The sequence below is a fragment of the Neophocaena asiaeorientalis genome, unplaced genomic scaffold, assembly GCF_003031525.2.
Source record: "Neophocaena asiaeorientalis asiaeorientalis breed wild unplaced genomic scaffold, Neophocaena_asiaeorientalis_V1.1 scaffold14, whole genome shotgun sequence".
In the NCBI taxonomy this organism is placed as follows: Eukaryota; Metazoa; Chordata; class Mammalia; order Artiodactyla; family Phocoenidae; genus Neophocaena; species Neophocaena asiaeorientalis.
Genome location: NW_020175192.1, coordinates 1,571,587 through 1,597,164, shown reverse-complemented (window position 1 = coordinate 1,597,164; position 25,578 = coordinate 1,571,587). Strand labels below are relative to the sequence as shown.

The 25,578-nt window shown below is 40.0% G+C and overlaps 1 protein-coding gene across 6 annotated transcripts in view; it reads left to right on the top strand.

Annotated features, from left to right (window-relative positions):
* The window catches only part of HOOK3 (hook microtubule tethering protein 3), a 113,453-nt gene that overhangs the window by 3,411 nt on the left and 84,464 nt on the right, over positions 1-25,578 (top strand). For all 6 annotated transcript variants that reach the window (XR_003005905.1, XM_024764962.1, XM_024764961.1 and 3 more), the window contains exons 2-5: positions 16,088-16,160; positions 19,055-19,105; positions 20,664-20,796; positions 24,099-24,166. Coding sequence is in view for 5 of the 6 variants with exons in the window: in XM_024764962.1 (XP_024620730.1) it covers positions 16,088-16,160; positions 19,055-19,105; positions 20,664-20,796; positions 24,099-24,166 (325 nt within the window). In the remaining variant the exon portion in view is untranslated. The remainder of the gene's footprint in view (positions 1-16,087; positions 16,161-19,054; positions 19,106-20,663; positions 20,797-24,098; positions 24,167-25,578) is intronic.

Sequence of the window (25,578 nt, the reverse complement as noted above, 5' to 3'; positions counted from 1 at the left end):
ATATGCATACATATATAGATCTTCTTTGGTGAATTGTTTGCTGTAATCTTTTTTTGTTTGTTTTTAATTTCTGGGTGTGCAAGCCCAGTGCCCCACCATGACTCTGGGATCTGGGACATCCCTGGGACTATGGGGCCCTCTGAGGGGCGGCTGGCCAGACCGTGTCCACACGCTGGTGGCCACACGCTCACGTCCGCACACTTCCCCACCCGCGGGCACTGGGTCAAGCCAATGAGGCACAGGTGGGGTTAGGAGTTTGTGGCCACACCTGCCTTTGAATCTTGGCTGTCCCTTAATAGATGCTTGACCTTGGGCCCATAACCTTCCTGCACCTCAGTTCTCTTATCTGTAAGTTGGGGAAACTACCTATATGTTTAGAGTACCTGGAGCATAGTGAGCTTACAAGAAATTTTAGCTGTTGGTATTATTTCAGTTAGCTAAAGGCATCATTAAACACTGTTAACAGTGTATTCTTTCATTTATCATTATAGGAATTTTGAAAATGTTTATGTTTACTTACATTTTATTGAAGTATACTTGATTTACAATGTGTTAATTTCTGCTGTACAGCAAAGTGATTCAGTTATACATATATATTCTTTTTCATATTCTTTTCCATTATGGTTTATCACAGGATATTGAATATCATTCCTTGTGCTATACAGTAGGCCCTTGTTGTTTATATACATAGTAGTTTGTCTCTGCTAATATCAGTCTCCTAATTTATCCCCCCCTCACCTCCTTTCCCCTTTGGTAACCATAAATTTGTTTTCTATGTCTATGAGTCTGTTTCTTTTTTGTAAATAAGTTCATTTGTATCATGTTTTAGATTCCACTTATAAGTGACATCATATGGTATTTGTCTTTCTCTGTCTGACTTAATTCACTTAGTATGACAGTCTCTATGTCCATCCCTGTTACTGCAAATGACATTATTTCATTCTTTCTTATGGCTGAATAATATCCCATTGTATGTATGTACCACATCATCTTTATCCATTCATCTGTTGATGGACACTTAGGTTGCTTTCATGTCTTGGCTATTGTGAATAGTGCTGCTGTGAGCATTGGAGTGCATGTATCTTTTCCAATTAGAGTTTTCTACAGATACATGCCCAGGAGTAGGATTGCTGGATCGTATGGTAGTTCTATTGATATTTTTAGAATACTGTTCTCTATGGTGGCTGCACCAGCTTATACCAACAGTGTAGGAGAGTTCTCTTTCTCCACAACCTCTCCTGTTTGCTGTAATCTTTTGCCTATTATTTATTTATTTTTATTAGAATATAGTTGCTTTATAATATTATGTTAGCTTATACTGTACAGCAAAGTAAATCAGCTATATGTATCTATATGTATACATATATCCCCTCTTTTTTGGATTTCCTTCTCATTTAGGTCACCACAGAGCATTGAATAGAGTTCCCTGTGCTATAGAGTAGGTTCTAATTAGTTATCTGTTTTATACATAGTATCAGTAGTGTATATATGTCAATCCCAGTCTACCAGTTCATCCCACCGCCCCCCTTTCCCCCTTGGTATCCAAACATACATCTGTGTCTCTATTTCTGCTTTGTAAATAAGATCCTCTATACCAATTTTTTCAGATTCCACATATATGTTTTGATATATGATATTTGTTTTTCTCTTTCTGACTTACTTCACTCTGTATGACAGTCTCTAGGTCCATCCATGTCTCTACAAATGACCCAATTTTGTTCCTTTTTATGGCTGAGTAATATTCTATTATATTTATATATCACATCTTCTTTATCCATTCCTCTGTTGATGGACATTTAGGTTGTTTCCATGTCCTGGCTGTTGTAAACAGTGCTGCAGTGAACATTGAGTGCATGTGTCTTTTTGAATTATGGTTTTCTTCGGATATATGCCCAGTAGTGGGATTGCTGGGTCACATGGTAGTTCTATTCTTAGTTTTTTAAGGAATCTCCATACTGTTCTCCACAGTGTCTGTATCAATTTACATTCCCACCAACAATGCATGAGGGTTCCCTTTTGTCCACAACCTCTCCATCGTTTACTGTTTGTAGATTTTTTGATGATGGCCATTCTGTGGTGTGAGGTGATACCTCATTGTAGTTCTGATTTTGCATTTCTCTAATAATTAGTGATGTTGAGCAACTTCTCATGTGTTTGTTGGCCATCTGTATGTCTTCTTTGGAGAAATGTCTATTTAGGCTTTCCGCCCATTTTTTGATTGGGTTGTTTGTTTTTTTGATATTTAGCTGCATGAGCTGTTTGTATATTTTGGAGATTAATCCTTTGTCAGTTGCTTCAGATGCAAATATTTTCTCCCATTCTGAGTGTGTCTTTTCGTCTTGTTTATGGTTTCCTTTGCTGTGCAAAACATTTTAAGTTTAATTAGGTCCCATTTGTTTATTTCTGTTTTTATTCTCATTACTCTAGGAGGTGGGTCAAAAAACATCTTGCTGTGATATGTGTCAAAGAGTGTTCTGTTTATGTTTTCCTCTAAGAGTTTTATAGTGTCTGGCTTTACATTTAGGTCTTTAATACATTTTGAGTTTATTTTTGTGTTATGGTGTTAGGGGGTGTTCTAATTTCATTCTTTTACATGTAGCTGTCCAGTTTTCCCAGCACCACTTATTGAAGAGGCTGTCTTTGCTCCGTTGTATATTCTGGCCTCCTTTGCCATAGATTAGGTGACCATACGTGTGTGGGTTTTTCTCTGGGCTTTCTATCCAGTTCCATTGATCTATATTTTGTTTTTGTGCCAGTACCATACTATCTTGATTACTCTAGCTTTGTAGTATAGTCTGAAGTCAGGGAGCCAGGTTCTTCCAGCTCCATTTTTGTTTCTCAAGATTGCTTTTGCTATTCGAGGTCTTTTGTGTTTCCATACGAATTGTAAAACTTTTTGTTCTAGTTCTGTGAAAAATGCCATTGGTAATTTGATAGGGATTGCATTGAATATGTAGATTGCTTTGGGTAGTATAGTCATTTTCACAATATTGATTCTTCCAATCCAAGAACATGGTATATCTCTCCATCTGTTTGTGTCATCTCTGATTTCTTTCATCAGTATCTTATAGTTTTCTGCGTACAGGTCTTTTGCCTCGTTAGATAGGTTTATTCCTAGGTATTTTATTCTTTTTGTTGCAGTGGTAAATGGGATTGTTTCCTTAATTTCTTTTTCTCATCTTTCATTGTTAGTGTATAGGAATACAAGAGATTACCGTATATTAATTTTTTTTTAAACATCTTTATTGGGGTATAATTGCTTTACAATGGTGTGTTAGTTTCTGCTTTAATCACAGTTTCAATTTCATTACTTGTGGTTGGTCTGTTCATATTTTCTAATTCTTCCTGGTTCAGTCTTGGAAGCTTGTACTTTTCTAAGAATTTGTCCATTTCTTCCAGGTTGTCCATTTTATTGGCATATAGTTGCTTGTAGTAGTCTCATGATCCTTTGTATTTCTGCGGTGTCAGTTATAACTTCTCCTTTTTCACTTCTAATTTTATTGATTTGAGTCCTCTACCTTTTTTTCTTGATGAGTCTGGCTAAAGGTTTATCAATTTTGTTTATCTTCTCAAAGAACCAGCTTTTAGTTTTATTGAGCTTTGCTAGTGTTTTTTTGTTTCTCTTTCATTTATTTCTGCTCTGATCTTTATGATTTCTTTCCTTCTACTGACTTTGGGTTTTGTTTGTTCTTCTTTCTCTGGTTCCTTTAGGTGTAAGATTAGATTGTTTTTTTGAGATTTTTCTTGTTTCTTGAGGTGAGATTGAATTACTATAAACTTCCCTCTTAGAACTGCTTTTGTTGCATCCCATAGGTTTTGGGTCATTGTGTTTTCATTGTCATTTGTTTCTAGTTAGTTTCTTATTTCTTCTTTGATTTCTTCAGTGATTTCTTGGTTATTTAGTAGCATATTGTTTAGCCTCCATGTGTTTGTGTTTTGTACAGTTTTTTTCCTGTAATTGATTTCTAATTTCATAATGTTGTCGGAAAAAATGCTTGATACGATTTCAGTTTTCTTAAATTTACCGAGGCTTGGTTTGTGACCCAAGATGTGATCTATCCTGGAAAATGTTCTGTGTGCAGTTGAGAAGAAAGTGTATTCTGCTGGTTTCGGATGGAATGTCCTGTAGATATTAATTAAGTCTATTGGTCTAATGTGTCGTTTAAGGGTTGTGTTTCCTTATTAATTTTCTGTCTGGATGATCTATCTGTTGGTGTAAGTGGGGTGTTAAAGTCCCCCACTATTACTGTGTTACTGTCGATTTCCCCTTTTATGGCTATTAGCATTTGCCTTATGTATTGAGGTGCTCCTCTGTTGGGTGTATAAATGTTTACAATTGTTATATCTTCTTCTTGGATTGATCCCTTGATCATTATGTAGTGTCCTTTGTTGTGTTTTGTGGGTTTTTCCTATTTTTTAATTGAATTGTTTTCATCTTATTAAATTTAGAGTTCTTTATATATTCTAAATACAAGTTCTTTCTCAGATGTATGTTTTAAAATATTTTCTCCCAGCCTGTGGCTTCCCTTTTTTTTTCTTAATAGTGTCTTTGCAGAGCAAATATTTTTAAAGTTTTAATTATTAAATACTTATTATTTAATATATTTTTTTAAGTTCACATTTTTTTTTTAATTGTATTAAGAAACCTTTACCAAACTCAGGGTCTCTAAGATTTTCTCCTCTGTTTTCGTCCAGAAGTATTATAGTTTTAATGCTTATATTTAGGTCTATGACGCATTCTCAGTTACTACTTTTTGTGTATGATATAAGGGTCTCTCTTTTTTTTGCACTATTTATTGCAAAGATTCCTTTCCCATATTTTCAGGATTTTGATTATGTTGAACTGTCTAATGACTGGACAGACAACATCCATGGATGATTAGATTCTTGTTCATTGAAGTAATTTTTAATAATAGATCAGGCACTGAAAACACTTAAGATGTAGTTTATCCTTTTACATCTATATACCAACAAATACAAAATGAAAACATTTTCTTGAGGGGGCCCTTAAGTTTTTAGGGACCTGTGACTCTTAATATTATCAAAACTCAAATTTATAGAATTTTCTTTCCTATTTTCTACTTCTTGGTTTGAAGAAAATTAACATTAGCCTTTGTAAAGATTTTTACAAAGCAGCACCCACTTTGGAGAGCACAGCATGTTCTATGTGAGACAACAAGAACTTGAGCTGACTGTTTATGCTGTAAAACCTGTGATTCTTGGTGAACCTATGGTACACCTGCCAGAGAACAATCACTGCTTTGCACTGATCAATTTCGGGCCTGAAAGAATCCTCTTCTCCCGTAACAGCACTGCCTCTGCAGGCTTCTAAGTAAGGCTGTTTCTTCTTCATGTACCACTTGGCTTAGCATGGTGCCTCGTCAGTGCTGCTTCCAGGCCGTTCCCCTCACATCTTCCCTAACACCCCCCAATTTTGAGTCTTATGACATCATCCCTCTCGTTTCTCAGCAGCTTTGGATCCAGGCATCCTGCTGCTCTTTCCAGTACCACCCTTGCTGAAATTCCTGGGGACTTGGATATGGTCCTTCAGACCGTTGCCTGTCAACTCCTTGACTCATCTGCTTTGGTCTCATCCTCTACCCAGTTCAGCCACTCAATCTCGAGGTCATACCCCATGGCTTATCATCACCAGTAATCTGTGACCCTCTGTGGTCTCGATTTGCTCTCTCCCGCCGTCTGACCACTGCCTCCCGTCTTTCCCTCTCTCTCTGGCCGCACATCTCCAGCCATCCTTCAGTTCTTGAGGGCAGGTGGGGTCTCAACACTGTCCTTCACCTTCCCCTCTTTCTTTCCTCTTATTCAGCTGAAATTCCGTGGTCAGTCATAATCACTCCCTGTGTACATTTTTAGCTTCTCTGCCCCTTTTTTATTTCTTTGTACTTTTTTAGCTAAACCACAACTTGGTTAAATCTAATATCCCACCAGTTCTGTGTCTCACCTATGCGGCTGAACCGAACTGGAAAAGACACAGACTTGCTGGTGCGTCTCATTTTACATTTCCCAGTGTGAACCCCTGGTCATCTGGTACTTCCCCAGCCCTCTCACTACCCCTCTTCCGGGTGACCGTCTCCCACTGTCCTTTCTGCAGACCTTCAGCACCACTTCCCCACTCTCTCCTCTGATTACCTTCCAAGGTGAGGGACCGCCTATTTCTGAGAAAGTTGAAACACATACAAGAGAATCTCTGTTGACTCCCCGACTACGTTTGCCCCCACCGGCATCAATGTGGCCACCTCGCTGCCCGTTACCGCCTTCGAGCTGTGCTGGGGGCAGTCCTGTCGTAAAGTCAGCAGCTGCACGTTGTCTGTTGGGTCCTTTTGCCTCTCACCTACTCAAGATCTTTGCTTTACCAGTTCTCCCCTCTTTGCTGCACCCACGGCTTTGCCTGCTCTGCAGGGTCATATCCACTAGCAGGGAATGAGGCTTATTTGTCTTTAAACAGACTTCTCAGGATCCCACTCCTGTCAGCCACTGCTCCCGTTCTCCTGCCTGTGCAGCATCTGTCTCAGAGTTCTCCCCCACCCCCGCCCCCCTTAATTCCGTCACGGTTTCCCCACCATCATGTTAGAACTGCACTTGTTGCTGATGCTAATGCCCGTTCTCAGTCCTCGTCTGGACTGGCAGTGGCGTTCAAAGGACAGATGCTCATCTGCTTATTACTTCCATCTGACACTTAATAAGATTTGACCTCCAGGATACTGTGACCTTCCAGGTTTCTCTCCTGTCTCATTGGATGATCTGCATTTCCTGCGCTGGTTTCGCTCTCCTGTGCTCCCTCCTAAGGACGCAGAGCTTAAGGACTCAGGCCTGGCCCCTCTTCTCTTTTGTTTGCGTTCACCCCCTCAGTGATTTCGTCTAGTCTCTTAGCCTTAAATAGCATCCCTATCCTAAGGACGCTCAGATTTTTATCTCCAGCGTGAACCTCTCCTCTGACGTCCAGACTTGTCTGATTGTCTACTTAGCATCTCCAGGTGGGTCTAAAAGATATCTCAGAGTCATCGTATCTAGAACTAAACCCTGTCTTCTGCTCAGACCCACTCAGTCAAAGTCTTCTCATTTCAGTTGTTGGCATTTCTGGCCTTGAGCTGCTCAGACCGTGAAACCTCTCTTTCTTTTTCTCCACATCCTGCATCCAACCCATCAGCAAACACTGAAGGCTACACTTTTAAAATATAGCTAAATCCAGCCTTTAGATCTAACTTCCAGATAACAGAGAAATACAGAGGACAGAGGAATAGGTTAAACTGAGTCACAAGGAAAGGATCAGGAAAATCCAGAAAGTGGGATATTTCACAGGACAGTTGACCTGGTCTCTTCAGCAAGTGAATGTCAAGAGAAGAAAGGAACGGGGTGGACTCTTCTAGATCACAGAGTCCAGAGAGAAAGACACTGACCAAACGCATCACGTGGTTCTTCTGGAAGACCTGCCGCGTGCAGAGCGTGGATGCCCCGGAGGACGTCATGCTACGTGAGAAAGCCAGTCCCAGGGGGCAGACTGCTCCACTCCACTTCTGGGAGGTGTCTGAAGTGGTCAGACTCATGGAAGCAGAGTGAAGTGGTGGCTGCCGGGGACTGGGATACGGGGGAAACGGGAGCTGCTGTTCAACAGGTATGAAGTTTCAGGTGCATGAGATGCGTAAGCCCTTAAGGCCTGCTGTGCGGCGCTGTGCTTGGGGTTAGTAGCACTGTACTCTGATCTTGAATGTCTCTTGAGAGGGCAGAGGTCATGTTAAGTGTTCCTACCACAGTTCCAAAACCAAACCAAATGCAATGCATGAAGCTTGGATCTTGTGTGAACAAAGACATTTCAAGGATGTAATGGAGGAAATTTGAATATAGATTGAGTATTAGGTGGTATTCTGGGAGTGTTTCTTTGTTATGTTAGGTGTAGTATCAGAACCATGGTTAGTAAGGCACAGGAAAGCACCTTACTTGTTACAGATGTATAGTGGAATTTTTAGGAGTAAAAAAGTTTTATGATAAAAATTATTACCTTTACTGCTACCGTATTGGTCTGGCTGCCATCATCTCTTGCCCATATCATGTTGGTAACTTCCTGACTAGTGTCGGTGTTTCTGTAGTTGCCTGCCCCAGAGTCTCATGTGAACCCAGCAGCCGCAGTGAGGTTTTCTGCTTAGAGCCCTGCACTGGTGCCCCATTTCACTCAGGGTAAAAGCCAAAGGACTCACAGTGATATATCAGAGCCCAAGTGACCTGAGCCCTTGGTACCACTCAGACTGCATTCCATTTTTTTTTTTTTAACATCTTTATTGGAGTATCATTGCTTTACAATGGTGTGTCAGTTTCTGCTTTGTAACAAAGTGAATCAGTTATACACATACGTATGTTCCCGTATCTCTTCCCTCTTGAACTCTGACCTCATTTGCTGGCGTTCTTTCCCACAGCAGCGCCCTGCTCGTCCTCACACGCCTTCTGCTGGGGGCATCGTGCGTGACCCGTCCCTCTGCCTCGGATGTTTATCAGTCAGATGTCCACATGCTGCCCTTCCTCACGAGCTGCCAGTCCCCACTGAGAGCTGTCTGCCTCTCCACCTAGCCCACCCTGACCACCTGTTCAGTATCGCCGCCGCCCTTACCTCCCAGAGCCCCTTGTCCTGCTCTAGAGTAGGTGTTCTGTAAATGCTAGCTAAATGAATGAATATGGAATTATGAACTTGGAAATGAAAAGAAAGCAACTTTTATCTTCTTTTATCCTTTATCTCCAAGAAGAGTTCACCACTCTGTCATTTTCCATCAACAGTTTCCCTGATACCAACTCGATGTTCTGACACCAGCTTCCTGAGGTAGCTCAGACCCCACAAGTTAAGGTCACAGTCGTTTTATTCTGACACTCGGGGCAGACTCGGCAGTTAAGGCCCCAGTCCCACAAGACTGTCCCCGCTGCAGACGCCAGGTAGATATGGATGGGGTCCTTGGGGCACCCACACTTCTGCCTAGCCAACTGCAAATGCAGGAGTTCCCATGAAGCCCCTCAGGTTTGATATTTGCGAGAATGACACAAAACTCAGGGAAGCTCTATACTTGTGATTACATTTTTATTGTACAGGATCCAACTCAGGAACAGCCAAATGAAGGAGATGCACAGGGACGTGTGGGGTAGAGGCAGCGCAGAGCTCTGGGACCCCGCAAGCCCACTGCCTTCCCAGCACAGTGATGTGCTCACCCACCCCGAAGTTCTGAACCCTGTTGTTTAGGGTTTTATTGGGGAGTTTCACTAAAGAGACATGAGTGAAGTCGTTAGCCATGTGTTTGAACTCTGCTGCCAGTCCCTTCCTGGAGGTCAGGGGGTGGGGCTGAAAATTCCTCTGGGACCAGCCCTCGTCCTGAAGCGGTCTGCGGGTCCCACAGTGAATCACCCTGTTAGCATAAGCTCCGGTGTGGCTGGAAAGAGCTCATGATGAGTTATAAAAGACACCAGATCACTCAGGAAATTCTCAGGGTTTTAGGAGCTCAGCGCCAGGATCCAGGGACAGAGGGCAAATATATTTTTTATTCTGCCGCAACTGCATATTGATTGAAAGAGCAAGATCAGAAGTAGTAAGTTGTGCCTCTAAGTGCCATTAAGTTTTATTTTCAGAGTTCAAGAAAGAGGGAAAAAGAAAGTAGATGAAACCAAAAGAGGTAAAATGAAGGCCAAGCTGCGGACAGTGGTGGAATGCCTCTTTTTATTTATGGGACCTGATTGCCTGCCCTTGGTTTAGAGCCTGTGCCTCTGCGCCTCTGTTGCTCTTTCTAACACTGCAGGGGCTAAAGCATAATTTGCTTTATTTTTGTTGTCATCAAGGATGCGAAATATAAATGTCATAGCCAACTCTTCAATATCCATTTAGTGGCAGGGGACCAAAATGATTGTTTTAGGTAATGAAAAGATGATTAGAAAATAAACCTAAGAGGGACTTCCCTGGCAGTCCAGTGGTTAAGACTCTGAGCTTCCATTGCAGGGGGCACGGGTTTGATCCCTGGTCAGGGAACTAAGATCCCGCATGCTGCACAGCGCGACCAAAAGAAAAAGGAAAATAGACCTAAGAATTAACATATCTATTTTAAAAAATAGTAACATTTGCTAATAAAAATGTCATATTAAGAAGTTGAGTCAAAATACAGTGTTTGTTTCGGACCCCATCTTAATTTGGGGGACTTCAATAAGAATACTATGGTACTTAAATAATTTAAGCAGTAGAAATAAAATTTAATTTTTTGGTTTCTGTGGAAGCAGTTGACTGCAGGATGACAGTGTATTCCTGGAATTATGTTACGGATTAAAATTAATGGGCCTTTCCTTTAGCTTAAGCCATGACTGGTGCATAAGTTACAGCCGAATAGATGTGTTACTGGGAAAGTCGAGGAAATGGCTTCATATGTTTTGTGGCTGGTTTGTGTCATTTCCTTAACAGGAGTCAGGACATAGTAAGACGCTAAAGATGGTTTCTGGCTCATGAAGAACATTCCCAGTAAGATTATCCCTTGTCATTTACGTATCTGTGCAGGACTATAATCTGTTAATATTTTGGAGAAAATCACCTTTATGCTGTTTGATCCTAGCCTGAGAACGTTTATTGAGGGGTGCTTAGAAAACATTGCTGAAATTGTAAACTACTTAGTGAAACAGAGTTATGGCTAGATGCCTGCATATTTGAGTCAAGTTCATGACTAGGAAAAGTATTGAATGGAAGAATGCTGTGGACTACTATTCTTTTTTTAATTGAAGTATAGTTGATTTACAGTGTTGTGTTAATTACTGCTGTACAGCAAAGTGATCCAGTTATACACACACATATATATATATATATATATATACTTTTTTTAAGATATTCTTTACCATTATGGTTCATTAGGTGATATTGAATATAGTTCACTATGCTATACAGTAGCACCTTGTTGTCGATCCATTCTATGTATAAAAGCTTACATCTGCTAATCCCAACCTCCCACTCCATCCCTCCCCCAACCGCCTCCCCCTTGGCAACCACCAGTCTGTTCTCTATGTCTGTGAGTCTGTTCTGTTTCATAGATAGGTTAATTTGTGTCGTAGTTTAGATTTGTGGACTACTATTCTTGCTGTGTTCCGCCCAAGTAGCAGATTGGAAGCTTATTAAATAAAAGTGCTATCACCTTCCAAATGTATTTCAGTGCACAGATATCAATGAGAACTGCTGTGCGTCAGACGTGAAGTGCTGGGCAGACAGTGGTGAATGAGACAGACACCTGCCCCTGTTGACCATAGAACATCTTGAACGATGTGGGTCTTTGTTCTCTGTGACTAGACGGCTGAGCAGGAAGGAGAGAATTAGCCACAGGACCTTGGTGGTGTTTGCTAGGACCAGTTTCGTGTTGAACTCTGCTGATCTCTTGTGACAAAAGCGACAGTACCATCAACTCTGCCACTTAACGGTGTGATTGAACTTGGGGAAATTACTTAACTTCTGAGTCTGATATTGCTCAGCGTACCATGGGGACAGTGATACCTTCCTGGCAGTGTCACTGTGAACGCAGAGTGCCTGGCTCCATGGTTGGCAGGTTACTGGTGCTGAGTACATGGTGGTAATGGCTGTCTTTTGTCGTCTTCCCATCCAGCTCAGGCACATTCTGAGGCTTTGATGTGGTCATCTTTTAGGCAAGAAGCAAACTGTATCATAGTGATTGGTTTGAAATACTTGATTCAGATTTTTCTGAGTTCTTTGATTCATAAGAAGTGTTGCTCTAAGTTGTAAATGAAGTATCCCATAATCTTGGAGTTCTCAGAGTATATAATTTTAGACATTTTAATTTTTTTAAAAAATAAATTTATTTTTTTATTTTTGGCTGCATTGGGTCTTCGTTGCTGCGCACAGGCTTTCTCTAGTTGCGGCGAGCGGGGGGCTACTCTTCATTGCGGTGCACGGGCTTCTCATTGCGGTGGCTTCTCTTACTGCGGAGCACAGGCTGTAGGCGTGCAGGCTTCAGTAGCTGTGGCATGTGGGCTCAGTAGTTGTAGCTCGCAGGTTGTAGAGCACAGGCTCAGTAGTTGTGACGCACAGGGTTGCTTAGTTGCTCCGCGGCATGTGGAATCTTCCCGGACCAGGGCTTGAACCCATGTCCCCTGCATTGGCAGGCAGATTCTTAACCACTGCGCCACCAGGGAAGCCCTCTTAGACATTTTAAAGCATTCTTTTTTATAAGTTAAGGGGTTTCCTGTTGAAATATAAGTATCTTTTAGCTGTGTGGCCCTGAATTTCCACTTAGCTAGTAAGTTCAGTGCCTTTGGCTTTGGGTAATCATCACCCATTTAGCACCAGACTCACAGATTGCCCTACTTATGATGGTCATTTTTGATTGGAAAGACTATTACTTGATTGGCAATGATTATGATTTTTAGATTACAGTTTTTTTGATTATTAAAAATATGGAATATTTTCTACTTTCTGAGCTATTTTTATAACAATTCTTTAATATCTCAGTAGATTCACTTAAGTTGTTTTTCTTTGCATTATCTATTTTCACAAGAGGTTTTAAGCAAAGAGGACACTTTTGGGGGGTTCTCTGCCCAGTTTACAGGAGTCCCTTTCTCTGAAACCTGAAGTTGTGGGTGTCCTACTTGTGGCTCTCCATCCTTTTGGTCACATACAATCGGACTAGGGATGAAAAACAGACTCTAGCTGTATTATTTGGAGTTTCCTGGGAATTTAGTATTGGGATTGAGTGATGGCTGGTCTTCAAAACTATCTTCTTGAACTGGCATGGTGAAGACTTAGAGTGTGTGTGTGGCTCTCTTCAGCGTTGTGTGGAGAAACAGAAAAAGTTGGTCTTCAGAGAGAAAACAAATAGATGGGCAGAAGCAAAGGTGAAAGTCAGAAGGGGAGTACTGTCTGGATTCTTAACAGCTTTCCAGATCCTTATTTCACTACTCAAGGAGGCCCAGCTATCTTTATGTACCATAACATACATCAGTGGTCTTCCAGTAAGTTCCCTTTTTTTGCACAATTTTGCTCAAATTAGTTTCTCTGACTTAACAACAAAAGAACCTTGACTAAAGAAGCTAGATGAAGCTTAAAACAAAAATGGATGGGTATGAATATCTACATGCAGAAGGAGGAAGTTAGACCCTTTACGTACACTATGCACATGGATCATAACTTCAATTTAAAACTAAAGCTGTGAGAATCTTAGAAGAAAACATAGAAGTAAATCTTCCTGACCTTGGATCAGGCAAAACCTTCTTAGATATAATACCAACAGCAAAAGATAGATAAATTGAACGTTATCAAAAATTAAAAACCATTGTGCTGCAAATTATGCCATCAAGAAAGTGAAAAGATAACTCACAGAATGTGTGAAATTATTTACACATCTTATATCTGATAAGGGGCTTTTACCCTGAATACTAAAAACAAAAAAAAAAACAAACCAAAAAAAATAAACCTCTCACAACTCAATAATAAAAAGACAATTCAGTTGTTTAACAGGAAAGACTCTGAATAGACTTGTCCATAGAGGATATATATATATGGCCAATAAGCACATGAAAAGATACTCAACGTTGTTAGTCATTAAGGAAGTGCAAATCAAAACCACAGTGAGAGGGACTTCCCTGGTGGCACAGTGGTTAAGAATCCGCCTGGGGACACGGGTTCGAGCCCTGGTCTGGGAAGATCCCACATGCCACGGAGCAACTAAGCCCGTGCACCACAACTGCTGAGCCCGTGCGCCACAACTACTGAAGCCCGCACGCCTAGAGCCCGTGCTCCGCAACAAGAGCAGCCACTGCAATGAGAGGCCCACTCGCCGCAACTAGAGAAAGCCCGCACGCAGCAACAAAGACCCAACACAGCCAAAAATTAAAAAAATAATAAAAATAAATGAATTATAAGAATTTTTTTAAAAAACACAGATAATATAATACTTCACACCCACTAGGATGAGCATAACTTTTTAGAGAGATATCAATGAAGAGAAAGAAGATAAATATTGGTGAGGATGTGGGGAGGAATGTTGCTGGCAGGAATGTAAAATGGTACAGCTGCTTTGGAAAACAGTTTGGTCATACTTCAGATGTTAAACAGAGTTATTATGGGACCGAGCAATTCCACTCCTAGGAACATACCCACATGAAGCATGTATATCAGCTGATGAATAGATAAACAAAATGTAGTGTATCCATAAATGGAATGTTTTTGAGCCATAAAAAGGAATGAAGTGGTGACACGTCCTACAACATGGATGAACCTTAAAAGCATGCTGAGTGAAAGAAGCCAGACACAAAAGACCCCACACAGTGTATAATTTCATTTATATGAAATGTACAAAATAGTCAAGCCCATGAAAACAAAGTAGATTAGTAATTTCTAGGGGCTGGAGAGAGGGAAATGGGAGTGACAGCCAGTGGATACAGGATTTCTTTGGGGAAGGTGGAAAGGTTCTAAAATTAGATTGTGGTGATGTGAATGTACTAAAATCCATTGCATTGTGTATTTCAAATGGGTGAGTTGTATGGTATGTGAATTATATCTCAATTTTTAAAAATTTAAGAGTAGAGAAATAGACAATAAAGTTAACATGTTAACTTGGATACAGGCTTCAAAAATAATCCTAATAGATTTCTACAGAGAAAACTTAGCTGTAACGTTTTTCGTAAATACTTATGCCTTGGGACTTCCCTGTTGGCGCAGTGGTTAAGAATCCACCAGCCAATGCAGGGGACACGGGTTCAATCCCTGGCCCGGGAGGATCCCACATGCCACAGAGCAACTAAGCCCGTGCACCATAATCACTGAGCCTGTGCTCTAAAGCCCGCAAGCCACAACTACTGAGCCCGCGAGGCACAACTACTGAAGCCCACACACCTAGATCCCGTGCTCTGCAACAAGAGAAGACACTGCAACAAGAAGCCTGTGCACTGCAACGAAGAGTAGCCCCTCTCGCTGCAACTAGAGAAAGCCTGCGCACAGCAACGAGGACCCAACACAGCCATTAATTAATTAATCAATCAAGCAATTAATTTAAAAAATTCTACCAAAAAATTCTTATGCCTAAATATGTATATTTTTCTTAATAATAAATTTTTGAAATTCTACATAGCAGGTTACTTTATTTAAAGATAATTTGACCAAAATTTAGTAGCGGTTGTATTTATCAGTCTGAGTGACAGTGTAAGTTGAAATGTAGATTTTTTTTCCCCTAACATATTTCCCTTGTTGCCATTATGTTTTCTGAGTGAACGGAGATTGTTGTGTAATGAAAAGATCTTTGGATTTGGCACTTGCTGGAGCAGGACAGAGGTGTTCAGTCTGTGGTCTTGAACAAATAATTTAATTTTTTAGAGCATCAATTTCAGGAACTTTAAAGCGACTATCATACCAGGATAAAACCTTTTTTTTTTTTTTTCTTTCTCGTGTTTATAGAAGTTTTGGAGGTTTTCCTAAGAAAAATAAGCATAAGTATATTCAGCGTCTATCCTTGTTTCAGTTTGTTTGTCCACACCAGTGTTATCTTAGATTTAGGGCTTCTGCAAACAGAAATGGTATCCAACTTTGTCTAATGTCTAGTATTACATAAACAGGTTCTCTGTTTATATTATTTAAAGAAACTGAAATTTTAATAACATTATTGGTGACCTTTGAAGTAGTAGGTGATGGAAGTCATTGAAATATTAACTGAAAAGCTTATTTTAACCTTCTTCCTAATATACATCTTTTGCCTTTATAAAACAATTGTCATTGATTTTGACTGTTTTTAGATATTAGCATGGTATCTACTAATTATGTTAATTCCAGATTAGTGTATAATTTGAAAAACATGTATTAATTGTCTGTTATCACTTTTCACCTTTTAGCTTGCTTTTGATAAAATTATGTTTTTTAATGAGTGATAACAGTTGATTTTAGAGATTTCTACTGTAATTGCATTCGATCTCATGTACATGTATTATTTTGTGGCTCCTGTGTCAAATACCTTTTTTTGTTGCAGTTAAGTGATAATACAGGATGGGTTTCAATTGTGTGTGTGTGTTTGGTTTTGTTTTAGCTTGAAAGCTACATGATATTAACATGCTAGCTTTTTCTTATTTGCAGAGATCCTGCATATTTTGATGAAAATTGGCTAAACAGAATTAAAACTGAAGTGGGAGATAATTGGAGGCTAAAGGTATTTTCTTTTTATTTTCCTATTCGTTAATTAACCTTTTACTTGGGTGTATATAATACTTGTTGACTTTTGCTCTGATGCGTCTAGTGAGCTTTAGAAACTTAGATAGCCTTTGGTGAAATAATCTAGAATTGAAGATTGGGGTAACCTGGAATTGCTCACCAAGATATAGTCTGAGTCGGTAAAGCATAGTGACTGAGGGCTCGGGCTTCAGAGCCAGACTGCCTGTGTCCACATCCCAGCCCAGCCACTCACAGCCGCTCACAGCCACTGGGAAAGTCTTTAACCTTTCAGTGCGTGAGTTTTCCCGTTTGTAAAATGGGGATTGTGATAGGATCTACCTCACAGAGATAAATGAATTAATACATATAATGTACTTAGGACAGTAATGTTGTTATTAATAATGAGAAAATACTGATCATTATTAACTGTGTCCAGAACACTCAGAGAATGGATTATTTTTATTTCCTTCCTAGTAGCCTTATTTTTCGGTATTCCTCAAGCATCTTTGATGGAAACCCACAGTGAGAAACACAGTTTACACTGCAGCCTCCCACCCACCTAACTGCATGTTCCTGAATAGTTGAATATGTTTTTAACCTTACTTAATGCAGTAATGTTTTTAGTTCAGTTTTTGAAATATAGATTGCAACCCATCTCTAAATTATTTTTTTAACTTTATAGTTTGAAACGATTATAGATTCACAGGAGTTGGGAAAAGAAATGTACAGAGAAGTTCCACATACCTTTCCCCTAGTTTCTCCAGGGCTAACATCTTGTGTGACTGTAATGCAGTAGCAAACCTGGGGAACTGACGTGGATACGATCCACAGCGTGTTCACAGTTCAGTCGTTCTGCACACACTCTTCTGTGTGTGTGCGCCGCTCTGTGTGGCCCTGTCAGCGTGTAGACTCACATAACGGCGATGCAGGCTGCCCCATCCCTGCCAGGTGTCCGGTGGTGCCTCTATCCCATCAACCACACCACCCTCACCCGAACCCCTGGCCACCGCTGACTTGTTCTCCATCTCTATAGTTTCCTTACACCACCTTGATCTGTGGTCATGACTGGCAGCTTGGAAAACTCTGGAGCCATTTATTTTTAATACACATTGGTAGGGACTCCGAAGTGCAAGTGAGTGAGCGTGTGAAGCCCCTGGACTTAAGATGAGCTAAGTGTGGTTTGTCTTTATATTTCCCCATAAAACACATGTTTGAGGAAAATATTTATTCACTGACTAGATATTGGGTCTGCCAAAATCTAATTCCTCCTTTTCACTAAGCTAGAGTGAATGGATGCTATTTAATTTCTAAATAACCTTTCAAGAATAGGCAATTAAAGTGATGGCTTTTTAACGTTATAACCTGTTTAAAGTCTTGCTGCTAAATCAGCTTATGTTTGCTGTTGCTTCACAAGAGGGAGTTGCGTGTCCCACGCCCGTGCACACAGTGTGCGCGTAAATCCACGCGGTCTTCAGTGTCACCGGGGTGGCAAAGGCAGTAACAGAGAGAAAGCGAAATGTTTATTGTACTCTTAATATTCTGAACTGAAAGTAACCATTCCGATTTGCATTCCTATTCTCTATATTTTATCCTATATTATGTTTCTTCAATTATATTTCTTCAATTTTAAGATTGATTTTAAGATACCATTGATTAATTATAAGATTTGTAGCTTTTTTCAGTGGAGAATAAACTACCATTTTAAGTGAAAACATTGATTTTTAAGACTTTCTAATTTAAAATGTTATAATACGAAAAATTGAACACCCTAGAACCAGAGAAAGTATATTATATATTTTCCGTGTCTCCAAATTTTTAGGCATACAAAACATGTTAGTTTTATTTATGAGATTCTTTTTTTTTTTTAATATGAAGTTTTCAGTTTATTTTCTCCCTTAAAAATAAGTATGTCTTTGATTAACCACTGGATCCCCTGCTGTGGAATCTTTTATTTGATAGCTATCACTCCTACAGTCTTCTGTCCTAGGACATCTTCAACTATGAGCATCTACCTGGGGACAGCCAGGTAGATGATCAACAGCATCATATCGTGTGTGCATATGACTTAACGCAAATTCAGCCAGATAAGTTGGGTCAAAAAAAAAGAGGGAAGAAAATAAGTTTACAGTAAATAGTGCAGGTAATTCTGCCCGTGATTTCACCCAGGTAACATGACCAGGAGCCTGCGCTCTGGAGTTGAGTGAGTGTTGGTCCCTCATCCTGTCGTGTTACTGGGATGCTTTTTATAGCACAAGTATCTTGGAAATGCTGAGCGTTATACTAACATTTAAAGATGTAGTAGTATTTTTTTAACCTTATGGCTCCTAAATATTTACTTGGCCTCAGCTGAAGGAAAATACTTTTCTGACCATGGAGGAATTTGGAGACATTCCTTCATAGGTGACTACCTGATTTGTAGGTTGTGTTAGGAGATATCCAAGGGTAATTTTGACTGTAATTTTTGTTTAATGCTCTAAATTTAGAACTTACCCTCTATGTAAGATGCAACTCTACTTTTCTGGGTAAAACAGCACTGAGCTCAAGTCTTCACTAAGGATGATACGTTTTTTTTTCCATGCAGAAGATCTACATAATTTAATCTTACTGTTAGGTCTTGTTCAGTTACCTTCGAATTTTTGTCAGTGTGGTTAGAACATTGAAAATTTAACATAATTGGATACTTAATTTGCTTTATAGATCTCTTAGGTCAAATAAATTAAGCCACTGATAGTCTTTTTTATGATAGTAATTCAAATGTACTGTTGAATTTTATTTTTTATGTTTACTTTATGATTAACAAGAATGATTAGTTGGTTCAGAAATTTTTTAGGTTAAACTATATTTTCATCTGTGATTGCCTTTTACCCAGTTGTTTTCTCTCTCTTTAAACAGATAAGCAATTTAAAGAAAATTTTGAAAGGAATCCTGGATTACAATCATGAGGTAAGGAGTTTTTATCATTCTGCTTGGAAGTATTACTGTAGGATAGTTTAATCTTACAATATTTTACGGTAGTTTCAAGTAAAGGAAATATTACCTTAATATTAATAATCAGCTTTATGTTCCATTGTATGGTCTCTAAGATGTTGGTTCAAAAAGCTGGTTCACCAGCTATTAGATGTTTACTAGATAATCTTTTTCACTATAATATGGATAGTTTGTGAGTGGTTACTCATTTATGTTAAACTTTCCCTTCTGCTGTCCATTAACTCTCTCCTTTCTTCCCTTACTCGTGAAGTCCATGCACAGTTACTAACAAGTCCTGTGCCTACTTCCATTTTATTCCTTGGCAAACCCGTACCCCTAGATTAACTCAGTTTATCCTCTGAGTCTGCATCAGAACGGTCAGGATATCGCTGGGGAAAAAAATCAGGCAGTGGAGCTAGTTTACTTTAAATTTCATGATCACAGATACCAAGTGGACACAACATAGCCTAGAAACACCTGTGTTATTTCCTTACTGTTTTTTCCCGACAAGCTTACATGCATTTAAACCTACATCTGTACTTACGTTATCTGTCTTCACCTCAGTATGTGACTCTGCCGTCCGCCCTACTATTCAAGTCCAGAGCCTAAGATCATCCTGCAGTCCTTCCTTCATCTGATATCATCAGCAAGACCTATAGTTAAATCTCCAAAATACAGTTTTCTCTGTTTCTGCTGCCACCACCCTGTACCGAGCCATCACCAGCTTTTGCTTAGATAACTTGTGGAGTGTGCCCTGATTTCACTTCTGCCCCACTACAATCTATTCTCCACTCTCAAGCCAGGATGAGCTTTAAAAAGGAGAATGTATGTCACTCTCATCCTCCAAGTCATCTTCCATGGTTTCCTGTGGCATCGAGAATCAGATCCATACTTCTTACCAGGAGCCACCGGATGCCACATGACCCTTCTCACCTCCTCTTTCCCTGCTCCTTCCTTACCCGTCACACTACAGCCACATTCATCCTGCTTCTGCGCTTTTAGGATCTTTTTTCACTGTAGGGTTATCAGACAGAAACCTACCCGTTTGTCTAAATGTGTCATTTCATTTGGGGCCAGTTTCCCCATGAAGGAAGCCTCCATTCTCTTTCCTTATGTGGGTGTCTTGTTATCAGTATTTTAGAGTCAAATGGAGTGAAGGTGGCCAGGGGAGTCTTCCTGTTGTGGGCATGAACCTATATTTAACTTCTGCTCTTTCTGGTGCCCCCTGGTTCAGAAGCTCTCAGGCTCTCCTTCTCTGGAGAGTGCACATGCAGTCTTTCTGGGGGAGGTGGAGGGGTCAGTAGTACTCAGTTTCTTTGCTCGGCGTGCATACCACATACCAGATGAGGGACTAAGTTGTTGTGACTCAGGATAGTTATAATTTATGTATGGGAGGTATAAGTAGAAATTGGGAGTGAGATTGGCTTAACTGCTCTGCTCTTAACAGTGAGTTTCTGACAAACTAATCTCTGTCAAGTATTTTATTTGGTCATATAGATGTAAATGCAATTCTCATGTTTTTATCTCTGTCCAGATTTTAGGGCAGCAAATTAATGACTTTACTCTCCCTGACGTGAACCTTATTGGGGAGCATTCTGATGCCGCAGAGCTGGGAAGGATGCTCCAACTCATTTTAGGCTGTGCTGTGAACTGTGAACAGAAGCAAGGTAATTTATTTGATGTTAGTGTATGCATGTAAAATAGTTAAGTAAAGTAATACACGTTGTGTATTTTATATATAAATCACATGTACAAACAACAACATCTTAAGGCCACCCACCAAGTATGCCATTTTCTGTGATTTTGCTAGTAATCTGTTTTCAAGCTGAAAAGGGTTTTACAGGTTAGAATAAATTTGATTATGATGTTCTTCCCCTTTCTGCAAGACTGCATAATTCTTTGAGTAGATTATTTTTAACTACACTGAATGTAATGAAATTTACTGTTACTTGGACAAGGTCCAGCCAAATTAATTAATAATTAATTAATAATAGTCAATTCAGCTATAGGAGTATAAAGTTCGATATTTTAGATTGCAAGTGCAAAGGGGTTACTTCATAAACATTCACTGAATTCATGCATCCTGCCGGGGCTTGGAACACAGTGTCAGACAAAACCAAGATAGTACCTGCCCTCACGGAACTTGCAGTTGAGTGGGGTGGGCATTTCTAAGTAGAACGCTTGACTTTAAAAGGCAGATGAAAAATTATTTAATGTAGTTCATTGAATTCAGATAAGAATTTCTTATGTATTTATTCTGTTAGGAGATTCATCAGCTTTTGGAGATGTCTAGCTGTTAAGAGTTGGCTAATTATTTATTACAGGGTGTGAATAGGAGAAGGCAAGGATGTTACCTATATCCGTCGTTCTATGGGAAGACAATCAAAATATTTGTTGAGCTTCTCACACAGACCAAGTGTTCTCTGTAACACCTGGCTTGAGGTTTTCCCTAAAAATTACATAAATGATGAAAAATTTGAACAGGATTTTAACCTCTCACTGTCGAGAGGGCATGCTCTGGTCTCAGGAACACAGCAGAGAGCTTGGATCAAATGCACTTCTGAGTTGCCGAGTGTTACCTGTCACTGCCCTGGGGGCCCGGCCTGTTTCCTCGTCTGCAGAGGTGGGCACGACAGCTGGTCGTCGTGAGGAGTCGGTGAAACGGTGTGTGTGTTTGCTTCGCAACCCGTAGCGCACCGCAGACACAAGGGCTCTGTGTTTAGAGGCTGTTTCTCAGTTCCTAGAAGTGAGGCGTTGGCTCAGCGTGCCTTTCTCTTGGCTATCTGACTTGTTAAATTGGGGCACGTAAGTGGTGGTGTATTTGAAAAAGCAGAGATTAGCAGTAAAAACGCACTAAAAATAATATTTACCGAGTTCTCCCTCCTGCCTGGTTAACAGAACAAACGGCACTTTTTACAAATTGGGAAACTGAGACTCCTGAGTATTGTTTGACTTGCCCAAGATCTCTTGCTCGTGAGAGGCTAGCGAGGACAAAAACACGTGTCTCCCACATTAGAACTAAATGCTCTTTGTACTGAGCTGAGCTGTAGGCTTTGGACCTAGACGCTCACTTTGCAGGACAGACTCCCTGGCGTAGCCTAGCTCATTCTCCACTGCCTCCTGGATCTGCCAGTAATCATACGTACTTGGATTTTGGACTTTTAAGATTTAACTTTTTTTTTTTTTAACTTTTCAAAACTAGTACATTAACGTGGTTCTCATCATCATTTTATCATCCAGCATTTTACGGTGTTCGCGGGGAAGGGCCTTGACGTGGCAACACCGCTTCTTAACTAACGCTTCCCCTCTCACACCTGACTAACCTCCGCCCCCTGTCCCCCGTCACACCCTTCACACCCACGGGGCTGTCGTCCGTCTTTCTCCCATGACTGGGCCACTGCCTCTCCCCACCATGTTCACAGTCTTTCATTCCGATCCCGGCTGTGCCAGCTGCTCTGTAGCCTGGGAATTCTGTGCTTGGTGCCTTGTACCCAACGCTCGTAGGACGCTCCTCACTAACAAACCAAACAAACAAAAAGTTCAGCTCAGACTAAAGGGATTCTTTTTTTTTTAAACCGGAAAGTGGTTAAGTTATGATACACAGTATTCCTACTTCGGGCCTAAGAACGATGCCTGTGGTTTGAGTGTGTTGTGTATACTTGCATACGCATCATTGATTGGGTACAAGCATCCTTACGACAGTACTTCCTTAAAAACATGCTTTGTTTAACTAAAAGCTTTGGCTTTAACAACCAGAATGTCGTAATTTAATAGTGCTGTCAAAATTCTTTTTTTTTTTTTTTTAAACAAGTTACCTGTCAAGCAAAGGACTACAGTTTTGGCATTCCAAATCCATGAGTTTCTTGCCAGTAGGTCACTGTAACGATTGCACAGTAAGACTCTTTCATATAATATTAGAGTGCTGAGACAATTTTTTTTGGTGTTTTTTTGGGTATAGAGTGGAGAGAGGCAGGTTGAGGCTATAATTTCCTAATGACTTTACGTTTTAAAATGTTTCTTATTGGGTGGGGACGGGGGAGTGATGAATTGGGAGATTGGGATTGACATGTATACACTAATGTGTATAAAATGGATGACTAATAAGAACCTGCTGTATAAAAAAAAATAAAATTCAAAAATTAAAAAAAAATGTTTCTTGTTAAAATATATTTACGTATTTGTTGAAATCCAGCTGGCCTATTGATTGTTTATGCTTAATACCTGTTTTTTCATCTATTATTGGATTTGAAAATAATGAAAACTACTTCCAGGGCTTTATTTAGAAGGCAGAATTTTTTTTTTTTCAACTTTGTCACTATGAACGGCTAAGGGAGCCTTCTCTTTTTCGGCATTGGTGAGGGTAAGGTTGATGAAATTGATGCTTTAGCTTATTAGAGATTTGGGTCATTATTTTAAAGCCCCGGGTTACACAGTGTTTAACTATAGCGTCAGTCTCTATCTTAAATTCACCTTAATTCTTTGTCCTGAGCAGGTCTCAGTATCCCTAAGTTTTTTTTTTTAATTGTAGAAAATATTAAGGTAGAAATTATACACAATTCAATACTTTGATGTCACATAAGAATAAAACACAGACATCAAAGTTTTATAACATGTAGCAAAGAATAATGTGAAAGATTTTTAGATTTTAGGAACAGTAATACAGAGTCCTTTCCATTCTGGCCTTAGGCTGTACCGTTTCATTGTTTTACATTCCCGAGATCCTCCATTCCTGTGACCTTTAGCTGTAGCCTCAACTTTTTGGGGGGGCAGTTATTTTTAAGGACGGATAAATAATGTGATTTTCAGCCTTTACTTTACCTATGACACATGTATTTAACCATATACGAGGAATTCCGAGGAAGAATCAAAACACAGGAAACTTCTTTTCCGAATTCATGAAGTGTTAGCCTTTACTCCCTTGATCGTCTATAACTTGAACACTGACATTCCAGGTTGTTCTTACTTTCAGAGTACATCCAAGCCATCATGATGATGGAGGAATCAGTGCAACACGTTGTCATGACAGCCATCCAGGAGGTATGTTGGACCTTTGTGCTTACAGTTTGTGAGAAGTTAAAGGAGCAAACATGAGTTTAAATAATTGAAGTAGAAATTTTAAAAAGAGATTCTCCTACTCATTTTTTGAGAATTTTTTTCTTCGCACTTATGCTATAGCTTGTCTCATTTTTATTTAAACGTTAAATGTTTGTCTTGGAATTATAGATATTCCGTAACAATTCCTAATTTTTTAAATGCTCTAATGAATTAGGAATAGTAGACTAATTCCTAAAGCCATTATGAATAATATCTATCTTAAACCAGCAGTCTGCCTCACACTTAAGTATTGGTTTCTTATTTGGAAGGAAATGGGTCTTCAACTCCAGCCAGACTCAAGGCAGTTTCTAGATGAATATTTATTTGAAACTGTAGGAGGGAAAACTGTTTTGTTCCTCTACCCTTTCAAGTTTTTAGTGGAGCCTCTGTTAAAAACAAACAAACAAAAGACAGATTAACAATAGAAGAGCATACAAATGTATTTAAGTTTTACACAACACAGGAGGCTTCATAAAGAAATGAAGATCAAAGAAGTGTTTCTTTTTTAAAAAATTATTTTATTTATTTATTTTTGGCCGTGTTGGGTCCTTGTTGCTGCGTGTGGGCTTTCTCTAGTTGCGGCGAGCGGGGGCTACTCTTCCTTGAAGTGCGCGGGCTTCTTATTGCGGTGGCTTCTCTTGTTGCGGAGCACGGGGTCTAGGTGCGTGGGCTTCAGTAGTTGCGGCACGCGGGCTCAGTAGTTGTGGCTCGTGGGCTCTAGAGCGCAGGGTCGGTAGTTGTGGCGCATGGGCTTAGTTGCTCCGCGGCATGTGGGATCTTCCTGGACCAGGAATCAAACCCGTGTACCCTGCATTGGCAGGCGGATTCTCAACCACTGCGCCACCAGGGAAGCCCAAAGAGGTGTTTCAACCTGAGTGTTTTGATGCTGGATTTGGTGAAGAGTGGAAAGTCTCGTGGAAAAATGTGATAGGGCGAAAAACGGCAAGTCCTGTTTGTTCAGATTCCTTCTGCATCCCTCTGACTTTGAAGATACGGATACTCCTTTCCTCTGAGCATAGGGAGGGCGCCTCTCACGTGAGGGACTTAAGACCTGCTTCAGAGGAAGGTCAGAAAATCTTTCCTGTCCCTGCTGTTTCTCAAATTCCTTCATCTTGAAACATTCAACATGCCAAGCTGCCATATTTGGGGGTAGCATGTCCTGAACTCCATCAGGTGTCAGACATAGAACTATAAGAGTGAAAGTGATCTTAAGATGGGAGAATTTTTTAATCAAAGAAGTAATGGAAGAAACCTTTAAGGGAACTAAAATAGTATAGAATGTAAGTAACTAACAGAAAAAAAATGCAGCAGACAAACATGAAAAATGCTAAATGCAAATTAAGATAAAGTGTTTC